The sequence below is a fragment of the Palaemon carinicauda genome, chromosome 44 (genome assembly GCF_036898095.1).
Source record: "Palaemon carinicauda isolate YSFRI2023 chromosome 44, ASM3689809v2, whole genome shotgun sequence".
Classification (NCBI taxonomy): domain Eukaryota; kingdom Metazoa; phylum Arthropoda; class Malacostraca; order Decapoda; family Palaemonidae; genus Palaemon; species Palaemon carinicauda.
The window spans coordinates 1,875,000-1,898,326 of NC_090768.1; the positions used below are offsets into that span (position 1 = coordinate 1,875,000).

At 37.3% G+C, this 23,327-nt stretch overlaps 1 protein-coding gene across 4 annotated transcripts in view; it reads right to left on the bottom strand.

Moving 5' to 3' along the window:
* LRP1 (LDL receptor protein 1) overlaps positions 1-23,327 on the bottom strand; it is a 1,015,507-nt gene that overhangs the window by 253,679 nt on the left and 738,501 nt on the right. For all 4 annotated transcript variants that reach the window (XM_068367027.1, XM_068367026.1, XM_068367028.1 and 1 more), the window contains 3 exons: positions 20,245-20,406; positions 8,770-8,955; positions 8,181-8,272 (listed from right to left, as the gene is read on the bottom strand). In XM_068367027.1, the coding sequence (XP_068223128.1) occupies positions 8,181-8,272; positions 8,770-8,955; positions 20,245-20,406 (440 nt within the window). The remainder of the gene's footprint in view (positions 1-8,180; positions 8,273-8,769; positions 8,956-20,244; positions 20,407-23,327) is intronic.

Here is a 23,327-nt window from a genome sequence, read left to right on the forward strand (position 1 = left end):
AAAAATGTTGAGAGAATATCTTGGGGAATGACTGAGGATATCCAATTCATTTCTAGAGAAAATAGGGTTACACTCAGCACACCACCCTGGGGAACTCTTTCTTCCTGACATTTCCTCTGTGATAGAGTTTTCCCCACTCACACTTGAAAAAATTCAATAAGAATCAAGTGATTGAATAAACAATCATAGCTCTCCTCTTGATACCAATTCATAAATAGTTTCAAGTACATACCATATCTCTATGCAGTATCATATGCCTTTTCAAGGTAAAAAAAGAAAGGGCTCCTACCTGATGCCGTTTGAAAGCAAAGGCTTAACAAATAGAGAATTCCAGCCATATCAACATATCAGTCGTTGAGTGCATTTTTCTAAATCCACACTGAATAGGTGATAAAATAACCTTCTTTTCCAGGTACAGTAGGGTCCCGAATTAAGCGTGTTCGAATTACACGATTCCCCTTTTCCGCGATCGCTATTTTTCAAAAATAAATTTTCTGTATCTACGAGGCTGTTCAAAGTTCGCGAGTCAAGCACTACAAAATGTATCAAATCTATTGTCTTTTTAAGTATATTGGTAGCCCTAAATACGGTGATTTATAATAAATGTTACAAAACAATATCAACATTACATTTCATTAACATAATTTCATAATGAATAGCCTATTTAAGGATAAAATTCCACATCAACAATGAAATCAACTGTTAACTGTGCGAGTCCAGCTGACAAAATGTAAACAGAAATGTGGTTACGTTCTCGGCAATCTTTATCTTTCTCCAACCTTACGATAATTGTAATGGTAGTGTTAATGATGGTATATTTAAGCATTATTTTTGTTTAGTACAGTATATTTAAAAGCCTTATTTTTCCCTCTGGGCGTTCAAGGTTTTCACGAGTAGACTGGGTTCGTTTATCGGCAGTGAATAGCCTAAACTTCGGTAACGATTCGTCAATATTTTGTCATATTTTAAACAGTATACATTTGATTTGCAAACATTGGTTTTGTAGAGTAGACGGTAAAATAAAATCTAGAGAGAGAGAGAGAGAGAGAGAGGGGGGGGGATTTCTGCCACTCTCTCTCTCTCTCTCTCTCTCTCTAGATTTTATTTTACCGTCTACTCTACAAAACCAATGTTTGCAAATCAAATGTATACTGTTTAAAATATGACAAAATATTGACGACTCGTTACCGAAGTTTAGGCTATTCACTGCCGATAAACGATAACAAACCCTTTAATGCAAACTAACTGTATCCTTTGATATTCCTCTATATTTATCACGAATTCCTTCTATACCTCCTCAGACACTCTTATTTCAAATATCTAAATTATTCTTATCACAACTAACACCATCTAGTCATTTTCATTCCATTATATCTATTATTCCTCTGGATCTTATTCCCTTTCCTTATTCTGTTTATTCGATGGGATTCGTTTTTCCCTTTACCGTCTTTCAGAATCTATTTTTAGCCACTGGCAACCAAATCCCCCCTTCCCCCGTCTCCTACCGTCTCCCCTGCGAGTCCACCCAGCCTATCTCATCACTCCCCCCACCTTCATCCTCCCCTGTTCTAGGTCTGTAACCTTCTGCGTCATAATATCTCTCTCTCTCTCTCTCTCTCTCTCTCTCTCTCTCTCTCTCTCTCTCTCTCTCTCTCTCTCTCTCTCTCTCTCTCGTTATACAATACTTACAAATAGATGAAGAAACCAAAATCGGTTTTCTTGAAGTGTCAATTAAATACAAAACGAAAAAATTATACCGTGTATACATCCATTTCAATCATAGCTTAAAATACGGTAACCGATTTCGTCCGCAAACCACTATTTTTTAGGAAACACCATTCTATTCCAGAAAATTTTTACTCTTTAAATGTCAATTGCGCTATAATAAAACATGTACTTATGTTGTTAAATTTCGGGTGTGTTTTAAAAATCGAGTATTGCTAACTTATTTTTGTTTTACTTTTGGCTGTGATCACATCAGCTGATGTCTAGCTTCCGCGCGAATACAATAATAAAGAATTGTTTACACCATTTCTTAACTTATTCAAACCATCTATACAGTTAATATTACATAAACACCAATGTGTTATAACCTATCATATTTATTGTTTAGTACTTTAAAACCATCTCTCTCTCTCTCTCTCTCTCTCTCTCTCTCTCTCTCTCTCTCTCTCTCTCTCTCTCTCTCTCTCTCTCTCTCTCTCTCTCTCTCTCTCTCTCTCTCTCTCTCTAATTGTTCGGTGACTTTAAAAATAGGCCTAGTACTCTCTTCTTTTACCTTTTTTGCATATGGATCCATAATTGAGGTGGGTACAAGTTGACTTATAACTGAAGTTAGGAAAAGTATTTTGGATATGGAAAGGACAATTATCTTTCGTAACAGTTTAGAATTATCGTAAGTTATCACTCTGTCATTAGCGGCAGTTTGCTATTGTGGATTAAACGCATAAGGAAAAAAAAATTTCCAGCTTTACTACGAATTTAGGAATTTATATGGATACGGTAAGTAAAATATTTGTAATAACATAATGTTTACTAAATGTTTGTAATATCATTAGTTATGACTTAGATCATGTGTGTTTAATGCATTCGTTTGTTTATTATGATCGAAGATGGAGCGTAAACAAATGGAAGGTTTCCGTTTCAGGCGGCATCATAAAGAAAAACATTTCATAAATGGCATTCATTTCATTTATTTGAAAGTTCTAATAAAAAATAATTAGAACAGTGGTAATAACAAATTCAACATATAATCTATACTTGGTAAAATTGCTGTCAATTCAAAAACACAGATGTATGAATGCGTCTGTTTCTTCGTTGTGATCAGAGATAAACGTAAAAAAAACATTGGTTGTCGTTTTCTATTGTGCGTTTTAGCGTGTTTAGGAAACGCATGATATAAAATCGCCTTTATTTTGATAATTCTGGATTTTCAATCATACAACAAGCTAGTCTATAGAGTGATGGTTTTGCTATTCACCAGTTGTATTATACAATAGATATGACAAACATTAAAATTTGTCTGTATTTTGGGTTGTGTTATAACGGGAAATATATGGTGTGTACACCTATCCTGGTTGTAATTTTAACCATTTTTCAAGTTATTAGAACTTTAAAGTATATTAAATGTTTTATTTATTTACAAAAACAATTTGATATTATAAAGAAATACAGTATAGTACAAAGAAAGTATTGGAAATGGGTAGTAAACACATTTGAATAGGCAAATTGCTGTTGCCATGGCCGCAATGGAATTATTTCTGTTAGTTGTGTGTTTCGAAATTCGCGATTTTCCATTTACACGAGGTCATTAATCGACCAAATTCTCGCATAATTCGGGACCCTACTGTACTACATTAGTCTGGCATTGACCATCTTCTCCACGATCTTACATAAGCAAGATGTCAATCCAAGTGGTCGATAGTTTGCAGTTAAAAACTTATCCTTACCGGGTTTCAAAAATGCTAAAATAATGGCTAGTTTCCCAAACTCTTGGATAACTATGATCATACCACATTCTGTTAATAATGCTTAAAATAAACAATTTAGTATTAACAGGTACATGTTTAATCATTACATATTCCATCAGGTCCAGGGGCTGTATCATTACATGCAGCAAGTGCGAATTGAAATTCTCTTTCAGTAAAAGGAGCATTGTACGATCCTTCCTTTCCTGCTACAAAATTTAAAATTTTCTGTTCTTCACTGCTCCTATACTGGGGACCAGGAGCTGCTTCACACTTGCATGATACATTAAAAAAATGATCAGCAACAGCATTGCTAACCAGTTGCTCCAGTCACATACTGACCATTCATCTTCAACACCGGTGGTGGGTTGGGGGTAAATTTACCTGCTATCATTTTTACTTTCCTCCATACAGAAGATGGTTATGTTCTACTGTTGACAAAGGGAACTAAAGATACCCACGATTGGCGCATAGCTTATTTCATGGCACAACGGAACTGTGTTATACATTTTTTGTATATCATCAAATTCTCCTCTGTACGGCATCTACGCAATTGAGTCAAAGATTTTCTTGTGGCTCTATGCAAGCCAGATAATTTTGGGAGAACACCACAAGACTGGTCATCATTTGGATAACTCTGTGGTTGTGGGAATCGAATTGATTCCTGCTGTATGGAGAGTTCCATTCAATGAGTCTATAGCATCATTAACACTTTTAAACTGCTCTGCATCCCCCTGAATTTTGCTCAGCTCCTGAAATATATCCCAGTAAGACTACTATTGAATTAAAGATACCTCAGAAAATGTATTGGTCCCCTGACCATGAACAGCACCCACAGTTCATCATGAAGGCTTCCCCAAAACTGATGAAAGTGGGATAGTATTTCTCTTACAGGGAACTGTTGGAAAAGACCATCATAGCATCTCCCATAAGGTCTACAAATTATTTTGGAATTTCAGCTGGAATAAGCACTTGAACAAAATCCTGATGGCTTACCACTGTTTGAAAATTAATTTCTTGGAAGAGTAAGAAAAAGAGCGAAAATTTATAGCAAATCTTTTGGGGCTCATAACTCAAAAATATACTTATTCAAACTTAGGTACATTTTTCTCACTTATTTATTGTTCGAGTTTTTAGAGATAGATATCATTGAAAAGAAGAATAAAAATCCCACAATTTTGTGAACCAGAATTTTCATTTTCCTTTTTCTCTTTTTTTTATGATTATTTTGCATCTAGACGAAAAAGATTAAGAAAAAATTCATTAAAAAAAAAAGAAAAATTAAAATCGAAAAGCTGTTGCACAGAATTATTCGATTTATAAAGAAGTTTTGATGGTATGATTTTCAATACAATTGGTATTATATTAGTTGAGAAAAATGAACCTAAAATTCTTATGAAAATCACGATTTTTGCTAATAAATCAAAAATTTTTTGATCAAATGACTTGAAATTATTATATGAAGGTAGTATATATGTCTAAAACATATATAGAAATTGTGAGTTTTGAATCATTAAAAAAAAAAAGGGCGGACATGGCGGACAGTCCCCTTAATATCTTTATCTTCAGGTCTTGGTGAATTCTCAAAACTGTTAACTACAAGCCTTCCCTTTTATTAACAGGAACATTTGTGCATGTGCTAGGCAATGGACTTCTTTTAGAAAATGAGGTACTAGCACCAACATTCAAACTGTTAAGTAAAACTCAAGATGTACTAGTGGCTGACCTTACCATCAGAAACATGGAGCAACTGATTGGCTTGTGCTGAGGGTTTAAAAGAGTTTTCTAATATAGGTACACTCTGTTTTACAAGAACTATACAATGTGCATTCATTAATATATGAAAAAAGTGGTTGCAAATGAACGTTTACTTCAGCGAGCGGAAGGATATGAGGATCCAGGCTACTGACACGGTCTTCTACCTAGGAATCCACTGATTGATAAGACCTGCCCAGATTGCGGATTTATGAGGATTTCGCATGAAAAGGACCTAAATGATTAGAGGGCACCAGGTTCTTAGAGATGTTATTGAATCAATCATGCTCTGTGCACCATCAAAACCTTTACTGACTAGTGCACTAGAAACACAGGGCAAAACTTGAGGAGTTAGGTTAGGCTTTGAAACTGGACAGGTTAGGCTAAAATCTACCTTTGCCCAAAGATTCACTGACCTTCTTGGATTGTAAAGACTTTCTTATTGTTTGCATATTATTATTATTATTATTATTATTACTAGCCAAGCCACAACCTTAGTTGGAAAAGCAAGATGCTATAAACCCAAGGGCTCCAATAGGGAAAAATAGCCCAGTGAGGAAAGGGAATAAGGAAATAAATAAATGATGAGAACAAGTTAACAATAAATCATTCTAAAACACTAACAACGTCAAAACAGATATGTCCTATATAAACTATTAACAACATCAAAAACAGATATGTCATATATAAACTATAAATAGGCTCATGTCAGCCTGGTCAACATAAAAACATTTGCTCCAACTTTGAACTTTTGAAGTTCTACTGATTCAACTACCCAATTAGGACGATCATTCCACAACTTGGTCACAGCTGGAATAAAACTTCTAGAATACTGTGTAGTATTGAGCCTCATGATAGAAAAGGCCTGGATATTAGAATTAACTGCCTGCCTAGTATTATGAACAGGATAGAATTGTCCAGGGAGATCTGGATGCAAAGGATAGTCAGAGTTATGAAAAATCTTATGCAACATGCATAATGAGCTAATTAAACGACGGTGCCAAAGATCAATATCTAGATCAGGAATAAGAAATTTAGTAGACCGTAAGTTTTTGTCCAACAAATTAAGATGAGAATCAGCAGCTGAACACCAGACAGGAGAACAATACTCAAAACAAGGTAGAATGGAAGAATTAAAACATTTCTTCAGAATAGATTGATCTCCGAAAATCTTAAAAGACTTTCTCAATAAGCCAATTTTTTGTGCAATTGAAGAAGACACAGACATAATGTGTTTCTCAAAAGTAAATTTGCTGTCGAGAATCACACCTAAAATTTTAAAAGAGTCATACAAATTTAAAGAAACATTATCAATACTGAGATCTGGATGTTGGGGAGCCACCGTCCTTGACCTACTTACAATCATACTTGAGTTTTGTTAGGATTCAACTTCATACCCCATAATTTGCACCATGCACTAATTTTAGCTAAATCTCTATTAAGGGATTCACCAACCCCAGATCTACATTCAGGGGATGGAATTGATGCAAAGAGAGTAGTATCATCTGTATATGCAACAAGCTTGTTTTCTAGGCCAAACCACATGTCATGTGTATATAGTATGATAAGTAATGGGCCAAGAACACTACCCTGTGGAACACCGGATATCACATTCCTATACTCACTATGGTGCCCATCAACAACAACTCTTTGAGATCTATTACTTAAAAAATCAATAATAATGCTAAGAAACGACCCACCCACTCCCAACTGCTTCAGTTTGAAAATAAGGGCCTCATGATTAACACGGTCAAAGGCAGCACTAAAATCAAGGCCAATCATACGAACTTCCTGACCACGATCAAGGGATTTCTGTACAGCATTGGAGATTGTAAGAAGGGTATCACATGCTCTAAGGCCTTTACGAAAACCAAATTGCAAACTAGGGAATACAGTAGATGATTACCTTCAGCAAACCTATTAAGACGTTTTGCCCGAAGACGCTCAAAAACTTTAGATAATATGGGAGTTATGGAAATTAGGCAGTAATCAGTGGGACTGAGCTACCACAAACACATTTACATAGAGGAGTAACATTACTAATCCTCCAACAAGTGCTAAAAGCTCCTCTTCTTGCTAACTTGCGCAAAATAACGGATAACTTTGGAGCTAAGAAATCTGCTGTCTTTATAAAAAACAATGGAAAAATACCATTTGGGTCTACACCTCCATAAGCATCAAGGTCCGTCAACAGAGCTTTAATTTCACGAGATCAAAAAGCTAAACTAGTTAGTTTAGCCTCAGGAAAACATGAATGAGGAAGTTCAAGGTTTCATTACTCTGTTTACCGTCAACAACATCAGCCAAAAGGGTTGCCTTTTCCTTTGTTTGAATAATGAGTGACTGAGCCATCTGGTTTAAGTAAAGGAGGAACTGTTGCATCTACACCAAAGAGTGCAGATTTAAGGGTAGACCACCATTTATGTTCCTGAGTTGTACCAGAAAGGGTTTCTTTTATGGTTAAATTGTACTCCTTTTCAGTTGAGACATAAACTCTCTGAGCAAAAGCTCAAAGCTGAGTATAGTTATTCCAGGTCAAATCTGATCTGTTACCCTTCCAAAGATGATAGGCCTCCTGCTTCTCCAAATAAGCACATCTACAATCATCATTGAACCACGGTTTGTCCTTCACTCGGTACCTTAGCACACGTGAAGGGATACACCTATCAATTATGTTGACTATATTCTCATTCAAAGGGACAACAGGATCTACTGTACACTACTATATAATTGTGACCAATTCAAGCACAAAATATACAGTATTCCTTTAGGATATAACAGAAAAATACTGAATCACAACCTGAATAACAATATATCTCATTGAAAAGTATCATACCAGCCTTTACTATTATGTAATCAAAATCTACACTTTTTTGCTGCTATTTTCGGTACTGTATAAAATTCAAATAAATAATGGAGCAAGTATTTAAAATAAATAAAGAATAAAAAGGGACTTACTTGAAATTTTCTGGAGGGCAATCCCGAGTCCTGCAGTCATCTCTCTCATCAGAACCATCAGTACAATCTTGATCACCATCACAAACCCATACCTGTCATTCAAAGCAATGTTCTATCTATAATCAACCCATTAGAATTTAAATTGGTTAAAACTGGAAGCAATGACCTTTCAAATCAGATAAATAATGATTCTTTATTTTCAAAAAAATTATCAGAATTACTATAATCATAATACAGTATGCACTAAATCAAATAAAAATGTGAAGAAAATAATTTATATTATACCTCAAACATTACTGTACCAAAGTAACCTTCAGGATATACTGGTTTACTTACTGGCGTCATTTAAGAGTGATACACTGGCTAAATAATTGGCTACGATAAAATACAATTTGAAGATACTTGGAATACAATTGCCAAACTGACCAAAACCTGAAGGCTTGCTGTACAAATAACTATAAATTAAAATTTACCCCATCTATTATAAAGCACAGAGGTCTAATATACCAAAGACAACTAGGGGGCTGGTGTAGTAATTGAAAAAAATCTTTTATACACTATTATTACATTTCAATGAACACCTACTCACTTTTGGAATGCATTGATTATTATTGCAAGAGTACCAATCTGCATTGCATGTGGGAGCAGTGCAATTCTTTTCATCATGTCCATCTGGACAGTCTGGTTTGCCATCACACCTTCGCGCAACAGGAATACAAAAGGCTGAAGAACCATTGACAGCAGGACATTTGAACTGGGACAGAACACAAGCATACTGAAAAATAGAATAATATGACACTACAAATTCCCTTTATTACAACATTTTCCTTTTACTGTATGCATAAATAACATGACTAATGATTGTTAAATCTATTTTTTCACCTAGGACGGATTTTCGCGTATTTTGCGCAAGATACTTTACACTCAAATTTGAGTCCATGCCATTATAAAACTAACAAGAATTGTAAGAGTTATCTAAATTAAAAAAACATCGGGAAAATGGGTATATAATTTTTCCTCTCACTTATCAAGTTTATCTATTATTTCAGCCAATTTTAATTGCATAATCGATTTCACTGGCTATCACTAATAATATTGCTTTTATTTACTAATTTAGTATTTGTCTTTATTTTTCTAGTATTTGTCCTTCTATTCTTCAATTTATCTTTTAAATAATTTGTTGTTGTTTTATCAAGCGTTATCGTCACCTAAGATCTCTTTGTACTTTAACAAATTGACACATCTTTGTCATCCTCTATATGCAATTTTCTGTCAATTGGTATGTTTCACTTGATGCTTTAATATAATTTTGATGTCTTCCCTTGTTCTTAATGCTTTTTTGAGTATATGTGTATATGTGTGTGCAATGCATGTTGCTCGTTTATTGTTAAATCCACCCTATCGAAGCACTTAGAGAACAAGAAAGTTACCAGTTTCTTCTTGAAAGCCTTCAGTCTTTCAAATGTCTAGAGGAAGCTTATTGTATAGACTCAGGGCCGCATATTTAAAGGCTATAGAGCCTACAGTAGACATAAATCTAGGTTCCAATAATTTGAAACCACCTGTAACTATTCTTGTGTCAACACGATTTGTTGGCTGCACAATATGTTTCTCAGGGTGGGACTCCTTTTATCAGTCTTCCGCCTCTTTTTGTTATGTTTTGTGATTTCTTAAGTTGTACTTTTGGTAAATTGTAATAGATGGAGTTGCAGTAGTCAATCCAGGTAATATGTTATTTTTATTAGTAAAATAAATTTTTGAATATACTTACCCGATAATCATGTAGCTGTCAACTCCGTTGCCCGACAGAATTCTATGGAGGGATACGCCAGCTATCACAATACTAGAAGGGGGTGTACTTACCAGCGCCACCTGTGGCCAGGTACTATAGTACTTCTTGTTGACACCTCCTCAATTTTTCCTCGGTCCACTGGTTCTCTATGGGGAGGAAGGGAGGGTCGATTAAATCATGATTATCGGGTAAGTATATTCAAAAATTTATTTTACTAATAAAAATAACATTTTTCAATATTAAACTTACCCGATAATCATGTAGCTGATTCACACCCAGGGGGGTGGGTGAAAACCAGTGTACAAGATTAAAGGATAGCTAAGTATCCCATATTTCATATAACAGTTATCTCAAATAACAATGAAATAATAAGTACCTGGTAAGGAAGTCGAATTGAACCGTTACTCTGCCTCTTTTTTAAGTTCGTCTTCCTTACTGAGCGCAGCGTTCCTCTTGGAGGCTGAATCAACTCAAAGGTGCTAAAGTATATAGGGCTGCAACCCCTACTAAAGGACCTCTACATAACCTCTAACCCAGGCGCTTCTCAAGAATGAATTGACCACCCGCCAAATCAAAAGGATGCGGAAGGCTTCTTAGCCTACCGTAACAACCATAAAAACAACAATAAAAGCATTCAAGAGAAAGGTTAAAAAAGGTTATGGGATTAAGGGAATGTAGTGGCTGAGCCCTCACCTACTACTGCACTCGCTGCTACGAATGGTCCCAGGGTGTAGCAGTTCTCGTAAAGAGACTGGACATCTTTAAGATAAAATGATGCAAACACTGACTTGCTCCTCCAATAGGTTGCATCCATTATGCTCTGCAGAGAACGGTTTTTATTAAAGGCCATCGAAGTAGCTACGGCTCTTACTTCGTGGGTCCTTACCTTCAGCAATGCAAGGTCTTCCTCCTTTAAGTGAGAATGGGCTTCTCTAATCAGAAGCCTTATATAATACGAAACCCCGTTCTTGGACATGGGCCTCGAAGGTTTCTTGATGGCACACCATAAGGCTTCTGACTGTCCTCGAATAGGTTTAGACCTATTAAGATAAAACTTGAGAGCTCTGACAGGGCAAAGAACTCTCTCTAGTTCATTACCTACCATGTTGGAGAGGCTAGGTATTTCAAACGATCTAGGCCAAGGACGTGAAGGAAGTTCGTTCTTTGCTAGGAATCCGAGCTGAAAAGAACATGTTGCAGATTCGGTCGTGAAACCAATGTTCTTGCTGAAGGCATGAACCTCACCGACGCTCTTAGCTGTTGCAAGGCAGACGAGAAAAAGAGTCTTGAGGGTAAGGTCCTTGAAGGAAGCTGACTGGAGAGGTTCGAACCTAGGTGACATAAGGAACCTTAAGACTACGTCTAGGTTCCAGCCTGGAGTGGATAGACGACGCTCTTTAGATGTCTCAAAAGACTTAAGGATGTCTTGAAGGTCCTTGTTGGAAGAAAGGTCCAAACCTCTGTGGCGGAGAACTGAAGCCAACATACTCCTATACCCTTTAATCGTAGGGGCTGAAAGGGATCTCTCATTCCTAAGATGTAAAAGGAAGTCAGCTATTTGGGTCACAGAGGTATTGGTAGAGGATACTGAATTGGCTCTACACCAGCTCCGGAAGACTTCCCACTTAGATTGGTAGACTCTACGAGTGGAAACCCTTCTTGCTCTGGCAATCGCACTGGCTGCCTCCTTCGAAAAGCCTCTAGCTCTCGCGAATCTTTCGACAGTCTGAAGGCAGTCAGCCGAAGAGCGTGGAGGTTTGGATGCAACCTGTCTACGTGAGGTTGACGTAGAAGGTCCACTCTTAGAGGTAGAGTCCTGGGGATGTCGACTAGCCATTGAAGTACCTCTGTGAACCATTCTCTTGCAGGCCAAAGGGGAGCAACCAGCGTCAGCCGTGTCCCTTCGTGCGAGATGAATTTCTGCAGAACTTTGTTTATTATCTTGAACGGTGGGAATGCGTAAAGGTCGAGATGGGACCAGTTCAGTAGAAAAGCATCCACATGAACTGCTGCAGGGTCTGGAACTGGGGAACAGTACAGCGGAAGTCTCTTGGTTATGGAGGTGGCAAACAGATCTATGGTAGGTTGACCCCACAAGGTCCAAAGTCTGTTGCACACACTCTTGTGGAGGGTCCATTCCTTGGAGAAGGCTTGGATTCATCCACGTCTGATGAGGGATCCAGGTGTGCCGCCTCATCATCAGACGCCTCATCACCAGAGTGTAGCGAAGAGATCGGACAGGTATGCTGAACAGCAGAGTCAGAACGAGCAGGAACAACAATATTAGTGGTTTCCTCTTCAAGAATCTGTTGAGGGAAAACCTGAGGCTCAGACTGCAAAGGCTGAACAAAAGAAGAAGCAGAAGGTAGGCGCATGGGTGGAGGAGGCTGACTCCTGGCATGAGTGGCTGAACTCAAGGGTTGCGCTTGCTGAGTGGTTGGCGGAAGCGGAGTAGCAAGTTCCTGTTCCTGCGGTGTGAGCGGAGCGCGATGAGGTAGAGGCTGCGCAGAACATAGTAAATGTCTCGCAAGCTGAGGCTCCTGAGGCGCAAGGCTAAGGTGTTGTGGTGCTTGCCTTGTGGAGGGTTGAGCTCGCTGCAGCGAGAGCTGAGGAGACTGACTCATGGACGGGAGAGGTTGTTGTACCTCAACCGAGTGTTGCATCACTGGTGGAGCAGCAAGTGGAAGCGGAGGAAGAGAGGTATAAGCCTCCTGATCCCATTGCTGAGGTTGCCTTAAGGAAGGCGGAGGCTGTACACCACTGGGAACAGTAAACTCAGAACGTGGCTCAACATCGTACGCCTGGCAGGCGGTACTGCGGTCAGGCGGAGCGAGCGCAGGCGGAGCGAGTGCAGGCGGAGGCGGAGGCGCAACCTTCTCAGCCCGACACTCACTCATCAAGACCGAAAGCTGTGCTTGCATTGACTGCAGTAGAGACAACTTGGGGTCGGCAGACACTACGGTCTGCTGAGGCAAAGCCTGAACAGACGAGATCTGTTGCGGCAGAACCTTACTCCTCTTGGGCGGAGTACAGTCGACTGATGACTGCGGCGAGTCCGAGCTGAGCCAATGACTGCAGCCCGGTTGAGCACTCGCGGACTGGACTCTGCGTTTGAGTGGTCTAGAGACCTGAGTCCAGCGTTTCTTCCCTGACAAAAGATCAGCGGACGAGTAAAAGACGGGCTCAATCGTCTGCAGGTGGGAGTGACGGTCTCTGGAAGACACGCCCGCAACCACCGAGGATACTTCTGTGCGCCGATCAAGGCCTGCCGAACCCTTTTGCCCTTCGACATTGCTTCTCCCCTGGGCTTGGGAGCTTGCAAGAGGTCCCGGACTGGGAGAACGACTGACACGCACAGAAGTATCCTCACGCACCACACTGACACTGACACTAGCACTTGGCACTGCACTGACACTAGCACTCGTCACAGCACTGGCACTAATTCCACCCACTGCACTCTTGACCTTAAGTTCCTTGACTTCGGCCATAAGAGACTTATGATCACTTACCACTGACTCTACTTTATCGCCTAAGGCCTGAATAGCACGCAACACAACAGACATATCAGGCTGAGGGCAAATAGTAGGTTCGGGGGTAGCCACTACAGGGGTAGGAAAAGGTAGGGGATCATGAGGTGAGGAAAAAAGTGAAGAGTGAGAACTCCTCCTCCTAACTCTACCTTTCTCTAACTTAGTTGAATATTTCAAAAGACGGACAAAATCAAGTTCCGAAAGTCCGGCGCATTCCTCACATCGATTTTCTAACAGACAGGGCCTATCCCTACAGTCAGAACAAGCGGTGTGAGGATCTACCGAGGCCTTCGGAATACGCCTATTGCAAGACCTACATCGCCTATGGGTGGGGGCTTGCGAAATGTCAGACATCTTGAATCCAAAGAGTTAGCCAAGTGGGGTTCCAAAATCAAGCAAAAGATCATTAACCGTTAATCAGGACTATATAAAAGCTATCTAAGCTAATATAAGAAGGTTTCCAGTAAAGCGACAGCCGAAATCTGAGAGAAAACTTCACCAAAAGCCGTGAAAATACTCGAAGATCATAAGCGTATCCCAGAACGTCTTGCCGGAAGCACGACAGAGGAAAAATTGAGGAGGTGTCAACAAGAAGTACTATAGTACCTGGCCACAGGTGGCGCTGGTAAGTACACCCCCTTCTAGTATTGTGATAGCTGGCGTATCCCTCCATAGAATTCTGTCGGGCAACGGAGTTGACAGCTACATGATTATCGGGTAAGTTTAATATTGAAAAAACACAGTTTATCACAAGTTTCTTTATAGAATTTTCATCCAGGTACTTTTCTATAAAAGCAATGTTTCTTCGATGATAACCAGCAGTTTTTGCTACATTATTTATTTGGGCATCGTGAGACAAGTTACAGTTTAGAAATACACCTAGATCACGAACTTTACTAGATATCAGCACTGAGTCATTATTTAAGTTCATCTGAATATCACCCAAGCTTCTCACGCTGTTTCTCTTACCCACCACCATGAACTCAGTTTTGTTCTCATTTAATTTTAGTTGTTTAATTGTCATCCATTCTCTAACACTATCAAGGATTCAGTTTATTGTTTCAGTAGTGTCATCTATATCATCTATGGAAAAGTAAAATTGTGACATCCACAAATACGTTGAACTTCACACCATGCCTTTGTAGTATTTTCGATAGATCAATAGTATATATGCAGAATAAGACTGGGCCAAGTACACTCCTCTGAGGTATCCCTCTGTTTAAAGGTTCATATGATGAATAAGAGTTTCCAATTTGCACACAATAATTTCTACCAACCAAGTAGTCTTTTAGGTATTCGAAAGCTCGATCTTCAACGCCGATGCACCATAGATCATTAAGTAGAAGTTCATGCACAACTGTATCAAAAGCCCGCTGAGATCATGTAATAATAAAATATCACATTTATTTTCATCTATCATTTCAAGTATATCATTTACAACAGAGCAGATGGCTGTCTCCGTAGATTGGATGTCAGGCAAAGCTTCTATTACTTTTAAGTGACTAACTAGTTGTTCAAGAATTACATATTCAAGCACATTTGAAACAAAGGATAGATTCAAAATAGGTCTATATGAGCTCAATTCCTGATAGTCCAGAGCATTTTTCAGAGCTGGTGTGACTATAGCCATTTTCTCAGATTTGAGAAACTTACATTTATCAATGCTTGCATTTGCTATTCTCATTATTATTTTGGCTAGACTTGAAAAGTTTCTCTCTCTCATTACTTCAGGTATTGCCATAGGATCAATCACACAGTTTGTTTTCTTTGCTCTCTTGATAATCTTGGTGATGTCATCTTGTGTTATGTTGTTAAATATTATTAATTTTGTCTGTGTGTCAAGTGTATCATTAACTGATGTTGAGTATTTACAAATGACCTGGTTAAATTTTCAATTTTGTTTTTAAAGAATACTAGAAAATTATTTGTTACTTCCTGGTTACTATATCCACCAGGTAGCTTATTTTCGTGTACATTTCCCATTACACCATTTAGGAGACGATATAACTTATTTATGTCTGTTGCTGCTTCGCGGATCTTCTCTTGTAGTATTCACTTTTTTCCTTCTTAGTAGGTAGTTATATTGACACGTAGCATTTTTGTATTCTACCCATGTACTTTCAGTTTTTAACTGATTTCATTTTCTTTCTTTACATGTTATTTCCCTCTTTTTCACTAAAGTCTCTCCGTCAAACCAAGGAGATTGGTCTTTAACAGTTATAGTCTTTTCCATCGGTGGGCACATGGTACATATTCACTTTTATTCACTTTATCATAAGGGGTCGTAAGACAGTTAACACACACAGCACCCAACAGACGCTTATTATGATCACAGGGAATGCTGATGGCATCATTTATTTTCTTTGTAACTTGTTCAATAAATATGGTAGGAGAAAAATTTGATTTATGCCTAAAGTTTATTTTCTTTACTATTGCATGTTTCTGTAGAGGTAGACTAAACCATAATAAGTTTGTGCACTGGGGAGATAGCACATTTCTCTTCAACATTTATATCAGACAATATTATTCATTCCGTCACTCAAAACTAGGTCAAACGTATGCCCAGTTAAAGTAGTTGTACAGTCGACATTATTACCAAGTAGATATGATTCTAATAATTCACTAAATGCCAAAGTGTCAGGATTTGATGCGTCATCCATCCAAAAATTGAAGTCTCCACAAATAACTAATTCATTTTCCTCTATGATAATCATCTCAATGAATGCACTGAATTCTTCAAAAACAATACTAGTGTTTGTTTTCGGAGGTTTGTAGATTGTTACAAAGGATATTTTTCTGTTTTTATTGCTTAGTTTATTTCTATACAGTATATTCAAAGCTTGTTACACTAGTTCTTTTTAACATTTTGGAGATCTGAGTAACCTTTATGAATAAGGAGCCAAGACACCCCACCAGACCTACCCTCTCTTGGTATATGAAAGGTGGTGTGTGTGGGGGGTGTCATTTCAGTGATCTTAGCCTTGTCCAAGTTATTTAACCATATTTCAGATAATGCTAGTATGTCCAAATATTTCTCGTTTATTAATTCTCAAATTTGAATAGTTTTATTACCTACAGATTGTATATTTACATTGCCACAGTTTATGATGTCCTTACTAACCATGATCAGTATTTTCTGTAAGTCTTTTCAATTCCAAGTCATAAGCTATGCAGTCTCTAGAATTTACTATGTGGTTACTTGGTTTGTTTAACTTTGTGCAGTTAATACACTCTGACACTTGCGAATTACACTCCTTGGTGGAATGTTTTCCTGAACATTTCCCACAGACTTTATCATCATTCTTAGACTTGCAATCTTTTTCAAGGTGTCCATACTTTTGACAGTGGTAGCAGGTGATCACGTGGTACCTATCACTTATGTTATAAGTACCCTATTGTAACAAAACGTTGTCCCCATTATCATGAATAGCCCTCCGAACTACAGGATCACATGTCAGCACATAGTGGGTACTCTATTGGTCTGAAAATTTTATATAAAGCATGAGCCTATTTGATTTGCATATAACAATTATTGATGAAATTGTATAGTTACTTAATGTAATTATAAAGATAAAAGGAATAAAAACACGATAATTCATTTTAGCAATGATCTGGTTATCCTGCTCTACAAAAGTGCATTAGTGTCATCCTTTTCTAGGTCTATTCTTGAGCTTTGTGTCTCCGTTGAAATGTTTGTTGTCCAACTCATATTTAATTTACAGCTAATTTCGATGGGAAGGATTTCTATCATGACTCTCCGTATAGCTACTGAAGTTTCCTGTCTTTCATTTCAGCTCTAGAATTTATTTGATGTTGCCCATGATGCTCTAGCATCCCAACGTTAACTAAACGAGAAGTAGACCAAATACTGAATGTCACCATGTGTCAATTGACAAGTTGCAGCATTGTTTAACGACTTCTCAGGCATGCCAGCCTTTTGGAGTCAGGGAGGCAAATTTTCTAATATTGTTATAGTTCCGGAAGATTGCATGTGATTGGCAGTCCTGGTTTTATCGTTCATATTTCAGAATGTTTTGTTTTACTTCAAGGCATATCAAAAATGGCAAAGTTTTTACCAGTGAAGATTTTTTATATCTTATATTAGATATAGTCTTGATATATGTACTGATTTGCTTTTATAATTCAAACAGTTTATACATACATACATACATATACCGAGGCACTTCCCCCAATTTTTGGGGGTAGCCAACATCAACAAATGAAACAAAACAAAAAGGGGACCTCTACTCTCTACGTTCCTCCCAGCCTGACAAGGGACTCAACCGAGTTCAGCTGGTACTGCTAGGGTGCCACAGCCCACCCTCCCACATTATCCACCACAGATGAAGCTTCATAATGCTGAATCCCCTACTGCTCCTACCTCCGCGGTCATCTAAGGCACCGGAGGAAGCAGCAGGGCCTACCGCTCGCCATTCATTCCTATTTCAAGCACGCTCTCTTGCCTCTCTCACATCTATCCTCCTATCACCCAGAGCTTTCTTCACTCCATCCATCCACCCAAACCTTGGCCTTCCTCTTGTACTTCTCCCATCAACTCTTGCATTCATCACCTTCTTTAGCAGACCGCCATTCTCCATTCTCTCAACATGGCCAAACCACCTCAACACATTCATATCCACTCTAGCTGCTAACTCATTTCTTACACCCGTTCTCACCCTCACCACTTTGTTCCTAACCCTATCTACTCGAGATACACCAGCCATACTCCTCAGACACTTCATCTCAAACACATTCAATTTCTGTCTCTCCGTCACTTTCATTCCCCACAACTCCGATCCATACATTACAGTTGGTACAATCACTTTCTCATATAGAACTATCTTTACATTCATGCCTAACCCTCTATTTTTTACTACTCCCTGAACTGCCCCCAACACTTTGCAACCTACATTCACTCTCTAACGTACATCTGCTTCCACTCCACCATTTACTGCAACAACAGATCCCAAGTACTTAAACTGATCCACCTCCTCAAGTAACTCTCCATTCAACATGACATTCAACCTTGCACCACCTTCCCTTCTCGTACATCTCATAACCTTACTCTTACCCACATTAACTCTCAACTTCCTTCTCTCACACACACTTCCAAATTCTGTCACTAAACGGCCAAGCTTCTCTTCTGTGTCTGCAACCAGTACAGTATCATCCGCAAACAACAACTGATTTACCTCCCATTCATGGTCATTCTCGTCTACCAGTTTTAATCCTCGTCCATGCACTCAAGCATTCACCTCTCTCACCACTCCATCAACATACAAGTTAAACAACCACAGCGACATCACACATCCCTGTCTCAGTCCCACTCTCACCGGAAACCAATCACTCACTTCATTTCCTATTCTAACACATGCTTTACTACCTTTGTAGAAACTTTTCACTGCTTGCAACAACCTTCTTTTCACTCATTAACAATAATTAAAGTATTGTACACAGTGTCGTCACTTATGAACATGATCGTACTAAGAAGTAACTAACTATCATCTCATACAGGCTAGTGAGGTTGGGACTTCTGTTTACCATATGAGCCTTTGCATACCAAATGTAAAAATTAAAAAACCCCAATTTCCCAGTTACTTAAGTTATCAGAGAGGACTGACTTCTGTAACCTTTATTACAGCTTGGCATTCACAGAAACAGATAGCACAAAAACTGGAACATAACATCAAGAATAATTTAGAGAAACTTGTCTCCCCCATTTATGTAAGGGGGATACAGTTTGGGGGTAATGATTATTATAATAATGAAAAAAAATATTCAAAAGTTTATCATCTCCCCAAAATTGTTAAAGAGAAGGCAGAGGGAGATGAATCTTCCAGCATCAGGCAATAACAGTTAAAATCATGGCCATGGGCTCTCTGCCCTATGGAGGAGGAGAAAATGGTAAAAGACCAGTATTCTCACTTCTGTTCCAAAAACAATGACACCTTACATAAAATGGATTTCTGTTCCAACAGAGCTCAATAAAAAACACAATGTAATGAATAGCTGTCACAGAGACTGTGGATAACATTGCTCAAATAAAAAAAATAAAGATAAAAGAATGATAAATGGGAATCTGTATCTTGCATTACTCAAAATCTTTCTTTAGCGATCACACCAAAATAATAAATTCTCACAGTGAAATAGGTAAAATAAGTTGCAAACTAGTACATTTACATCTAAAACTAAAGGAATCCTGTTAAATCCCTTATTTTGGGAATTACACAAAGAAATGAATAATTCATTAATAACACAAAAACAACTTCTTACTAATCTTGGTACAATTGCAACAGAAAACACCTTACTAATCTTGGTACAATTACATCACATAACAAGCATACTAAAAAGAAAATAACATGTAAATTCTTCCTACAATACTTCCAAGAGCTAGTATGCTTGCAATATCAAGGGTAGTGGATTAATAATAATTACCACTTGAAACAGTATATGATTATAAAAAAATTAGTCAAAAAGATACTTGATTCCTTAATTGGTTCCCTAGAACAAAATCCATGTAAGAAAACTTGAATCTACTAGATTCCTCTGCACTTCATGAAATAGCAGTATAAATCACATCTGAGAGGAATAAAAAATATATTAAAACTACTTAATTCATCTTTTTTTAGCAAACAGTATACATCCAAGACTTAAAACCTTGTCCATTTAGTCAACAAGACTGACTAACTATTCATTAGAACTTAAAACAATTTACCTAGTACAGTGTCAATACCATACTCACCTCATTACAGTTGGGTTCATCTGAACCATCTTTACACTGATCATGGCCATCACAGATTTGGGAAGGATGTATACAATTGCCATTTTTACACTGGAACTGTCCAGGGGTACATTTATATTCGGGACAGTCCTCTGGCTCATCGGAGTTATCTCCACAATCATCCTTTAAGAATAAAAACCAGCAACTGAATTTCAAAAGTCACTTGTTTAACTACAGTACAGTATATCTCATATACAGCATGCATAAAGTTCCTTGACTCTAAACACTACAAAATAATTACAATTTGTATTTTTCCCACCTATACAAACCTGAGTCACTTAAAAGAGATTACTGCTAATCCTGTTTTCTATGACCGGCCAATCAAAAAATTGTTGATTACGTCATGCTTCGTGGTAAAAAATGTCAGTCATGAATACAGTAGGTACATTACAATTATTAAGATGAAAAAAGTTAGGATCATCACTTACTAAATTTAGATTTGAACTTTAATAGTAAAGAGTAAGAGTACCAGTGTAAAATAAGCCATTAACCTGACATTCTGGTGATGTTAACCTCTAACTATGAAGATTCTGTGACATCAGTTGACGTCATAATATTCCAAACTATTAAATTTCCTTGATGTCAAAAGTCACCCAGTGTAGAAAAATTTGAGCTAGATTCTGTGGGTTCTGTTGACTTTTAATTTTTTCCTTGAATATGGTATAATATATCAAAGGAAAAGTATTCAGATAAAACTGAGACCATACCCCGTAATAAATTGTAAATATTAAATTTACAGTAAACAAGAGGAAAATATTGCCATTTTCATTAACAATGTGTGATTAGATACACTACAATAAAAACAAAAGCATTAAAATTATGTATGGCCAAAATACCTTAACTCTCTAAACTAAACATTATACTGTAATTCATCCCTAGCTACAATGGATATTGTGATTGAAAACCTGAATTTTAAAAATAAAATTGCTTATTTCAATATTTACTTCAAGTTCATTTGCTATTCATCGTCTGAGCAAATAGCTCGGACACATTAAACAAGGAAATAACATAAAATAACTTTGAAGACGTATGTACTTCTGTATTTCCTGCAGATAAATGCAGTTGGGTTATGGTTTGCTATTGTAAACTATGGGTTTCCCATCTGCAGCCACCACTTTCATTCCTCTTTCACCTGTAATAGGTTGGCCAGGGCACCAGCCATCCGTTGAGATGCTACGTTAAAGAGTTATTGGGTCCTTTGACTGGCCAGACAGTATTACTTTGGATCCCTCTTTCTGGTTACTGCTCCTTTTGTCTTTGGCTACACAATACACCCAACAGTCTGACCAATTCTTTCTGCATTCTACTCTGTCCTCATACATTTGACAACACTGAGATTACAAAACATTTCTTCTTAGCTGAATGGGTTAACTACTGGAATGTAATTGTTCAGTGGCTACTTTCCTATTGGTAAGGGTAGAAGAGACTCTTTAGCTATGGTAAGCAGCTCTTCTAGGAGAAGGACACTCCAAAATCAAACCATTGTTCTCTAGTCTTGGGTAGTGCCATAGCCTCTGTACCATGTACCATGGCCTTCCACTGTCTTGGATTAGAGTTCTCTTGCTTTTGGGCACACTATTCTATCTTAATTCTCTTCCTCTTGTTTGGTTAAGTTTTTATAGTTTATATGGAAAATATTTATTTTGATGTTACTGTTCTTAAAATATTTTATTTTTCTTTCTTTCCTTTCCTCACTGGACTATTTTCCCTCTTGGGGCCCCTGGGCTTATAGCATCTTACTTTTCAAACTAAGGTTATAGCTTAGCTAGTAATAATAATAATATTGGGGGGTCTCTCTCTCTCTCTCTCTCTCTCTCTCTCTCTCTCTCTCTCTCTCTCTCTCTCTCTCTCTCTCTACACACATACAAATAAAGTTGTTGCTAATTTTTACTATATTCATATTACTAATGTAAGACTGTTGATTATTTCCATATACTGTGTAAAGATTTGAATTTCTTAAAAATATTAATTAAGGTAATTTAACGAGATAATCAGATATCCAAAAAAATTAAATTGCATAATGTTTAGCTATCTGGTCCTAGTGGTGCTGTATAGTAAGGAGTGTACTGAAATATAGTACTGTTTATTTAATATTTATCTTTGAAAAGAAAATCCAAAAGGAAACTCAAACGGTTTACAGTCTATTAATTCATTTACAAAACTCTAAGATTATAGCAAGGAGTATACTGAAATATAGTACTGTTTATTTAATACTTATCTTTGAGAAGAAAATCCAAAAGGAAACTCAAATGGTTTACAGTCTATTAATTCATTTACAAAACTCTAAGATTACATATGATACACAACACATGAAATATAATTAGCCACAAAATAATATCCGAGTGTTTATCTCTAAGTCATAAAGACCGTCGTAACTTTGAACTGTCGTTAACTAAGTATGTTGTTAATAGAGGAGTACCTGTATACTATTTTACATTTAAATGTATGTATTTACTAATTTCAAAAAAAATATTTTGTTAAGTTTTGTTCTTTATCAATTTTATTGCAAAACAGAGAAACCAATGTAAAGTCGTGTAAAAAGGCATATCGTGGATATTATTTCTGCATTCCATAACTAAGGATGAGTAACAAAGTAAGAATTGACATCAAACCAACATAAAGATGGGTATTACTTCAATATATAAACAAAACACTCACCAGAATATGTATCAGAGTATTATATTCTTATAAGTATACATCAAATTACTATACTTTAAAAGGACAGATAAGGTCTGTGGAAATCTTTGGTGATAAGATATAAAGACTCTTAGTGTTTCATTGTTTTAACTGTTTATGGATTACCAGTAAGTTCACCTAATTTGGAAACTTATCTATCATTTAAAATCAATGTACATTCCTTCCAAGGAATTCATTCTCTCTCCAGAGAACCCAGCATTACAGATGATTTGATGTCAGATAACTGAGTTTACTTTCTTAATTAAATTATAAAACAGCAGAAAAAATAACAAATGTGGAAATAATTTGTATTTTTCTTAACATACAAACCTGGAGCTAAAATAATAGGGTATTACTTTCGGCGCAGC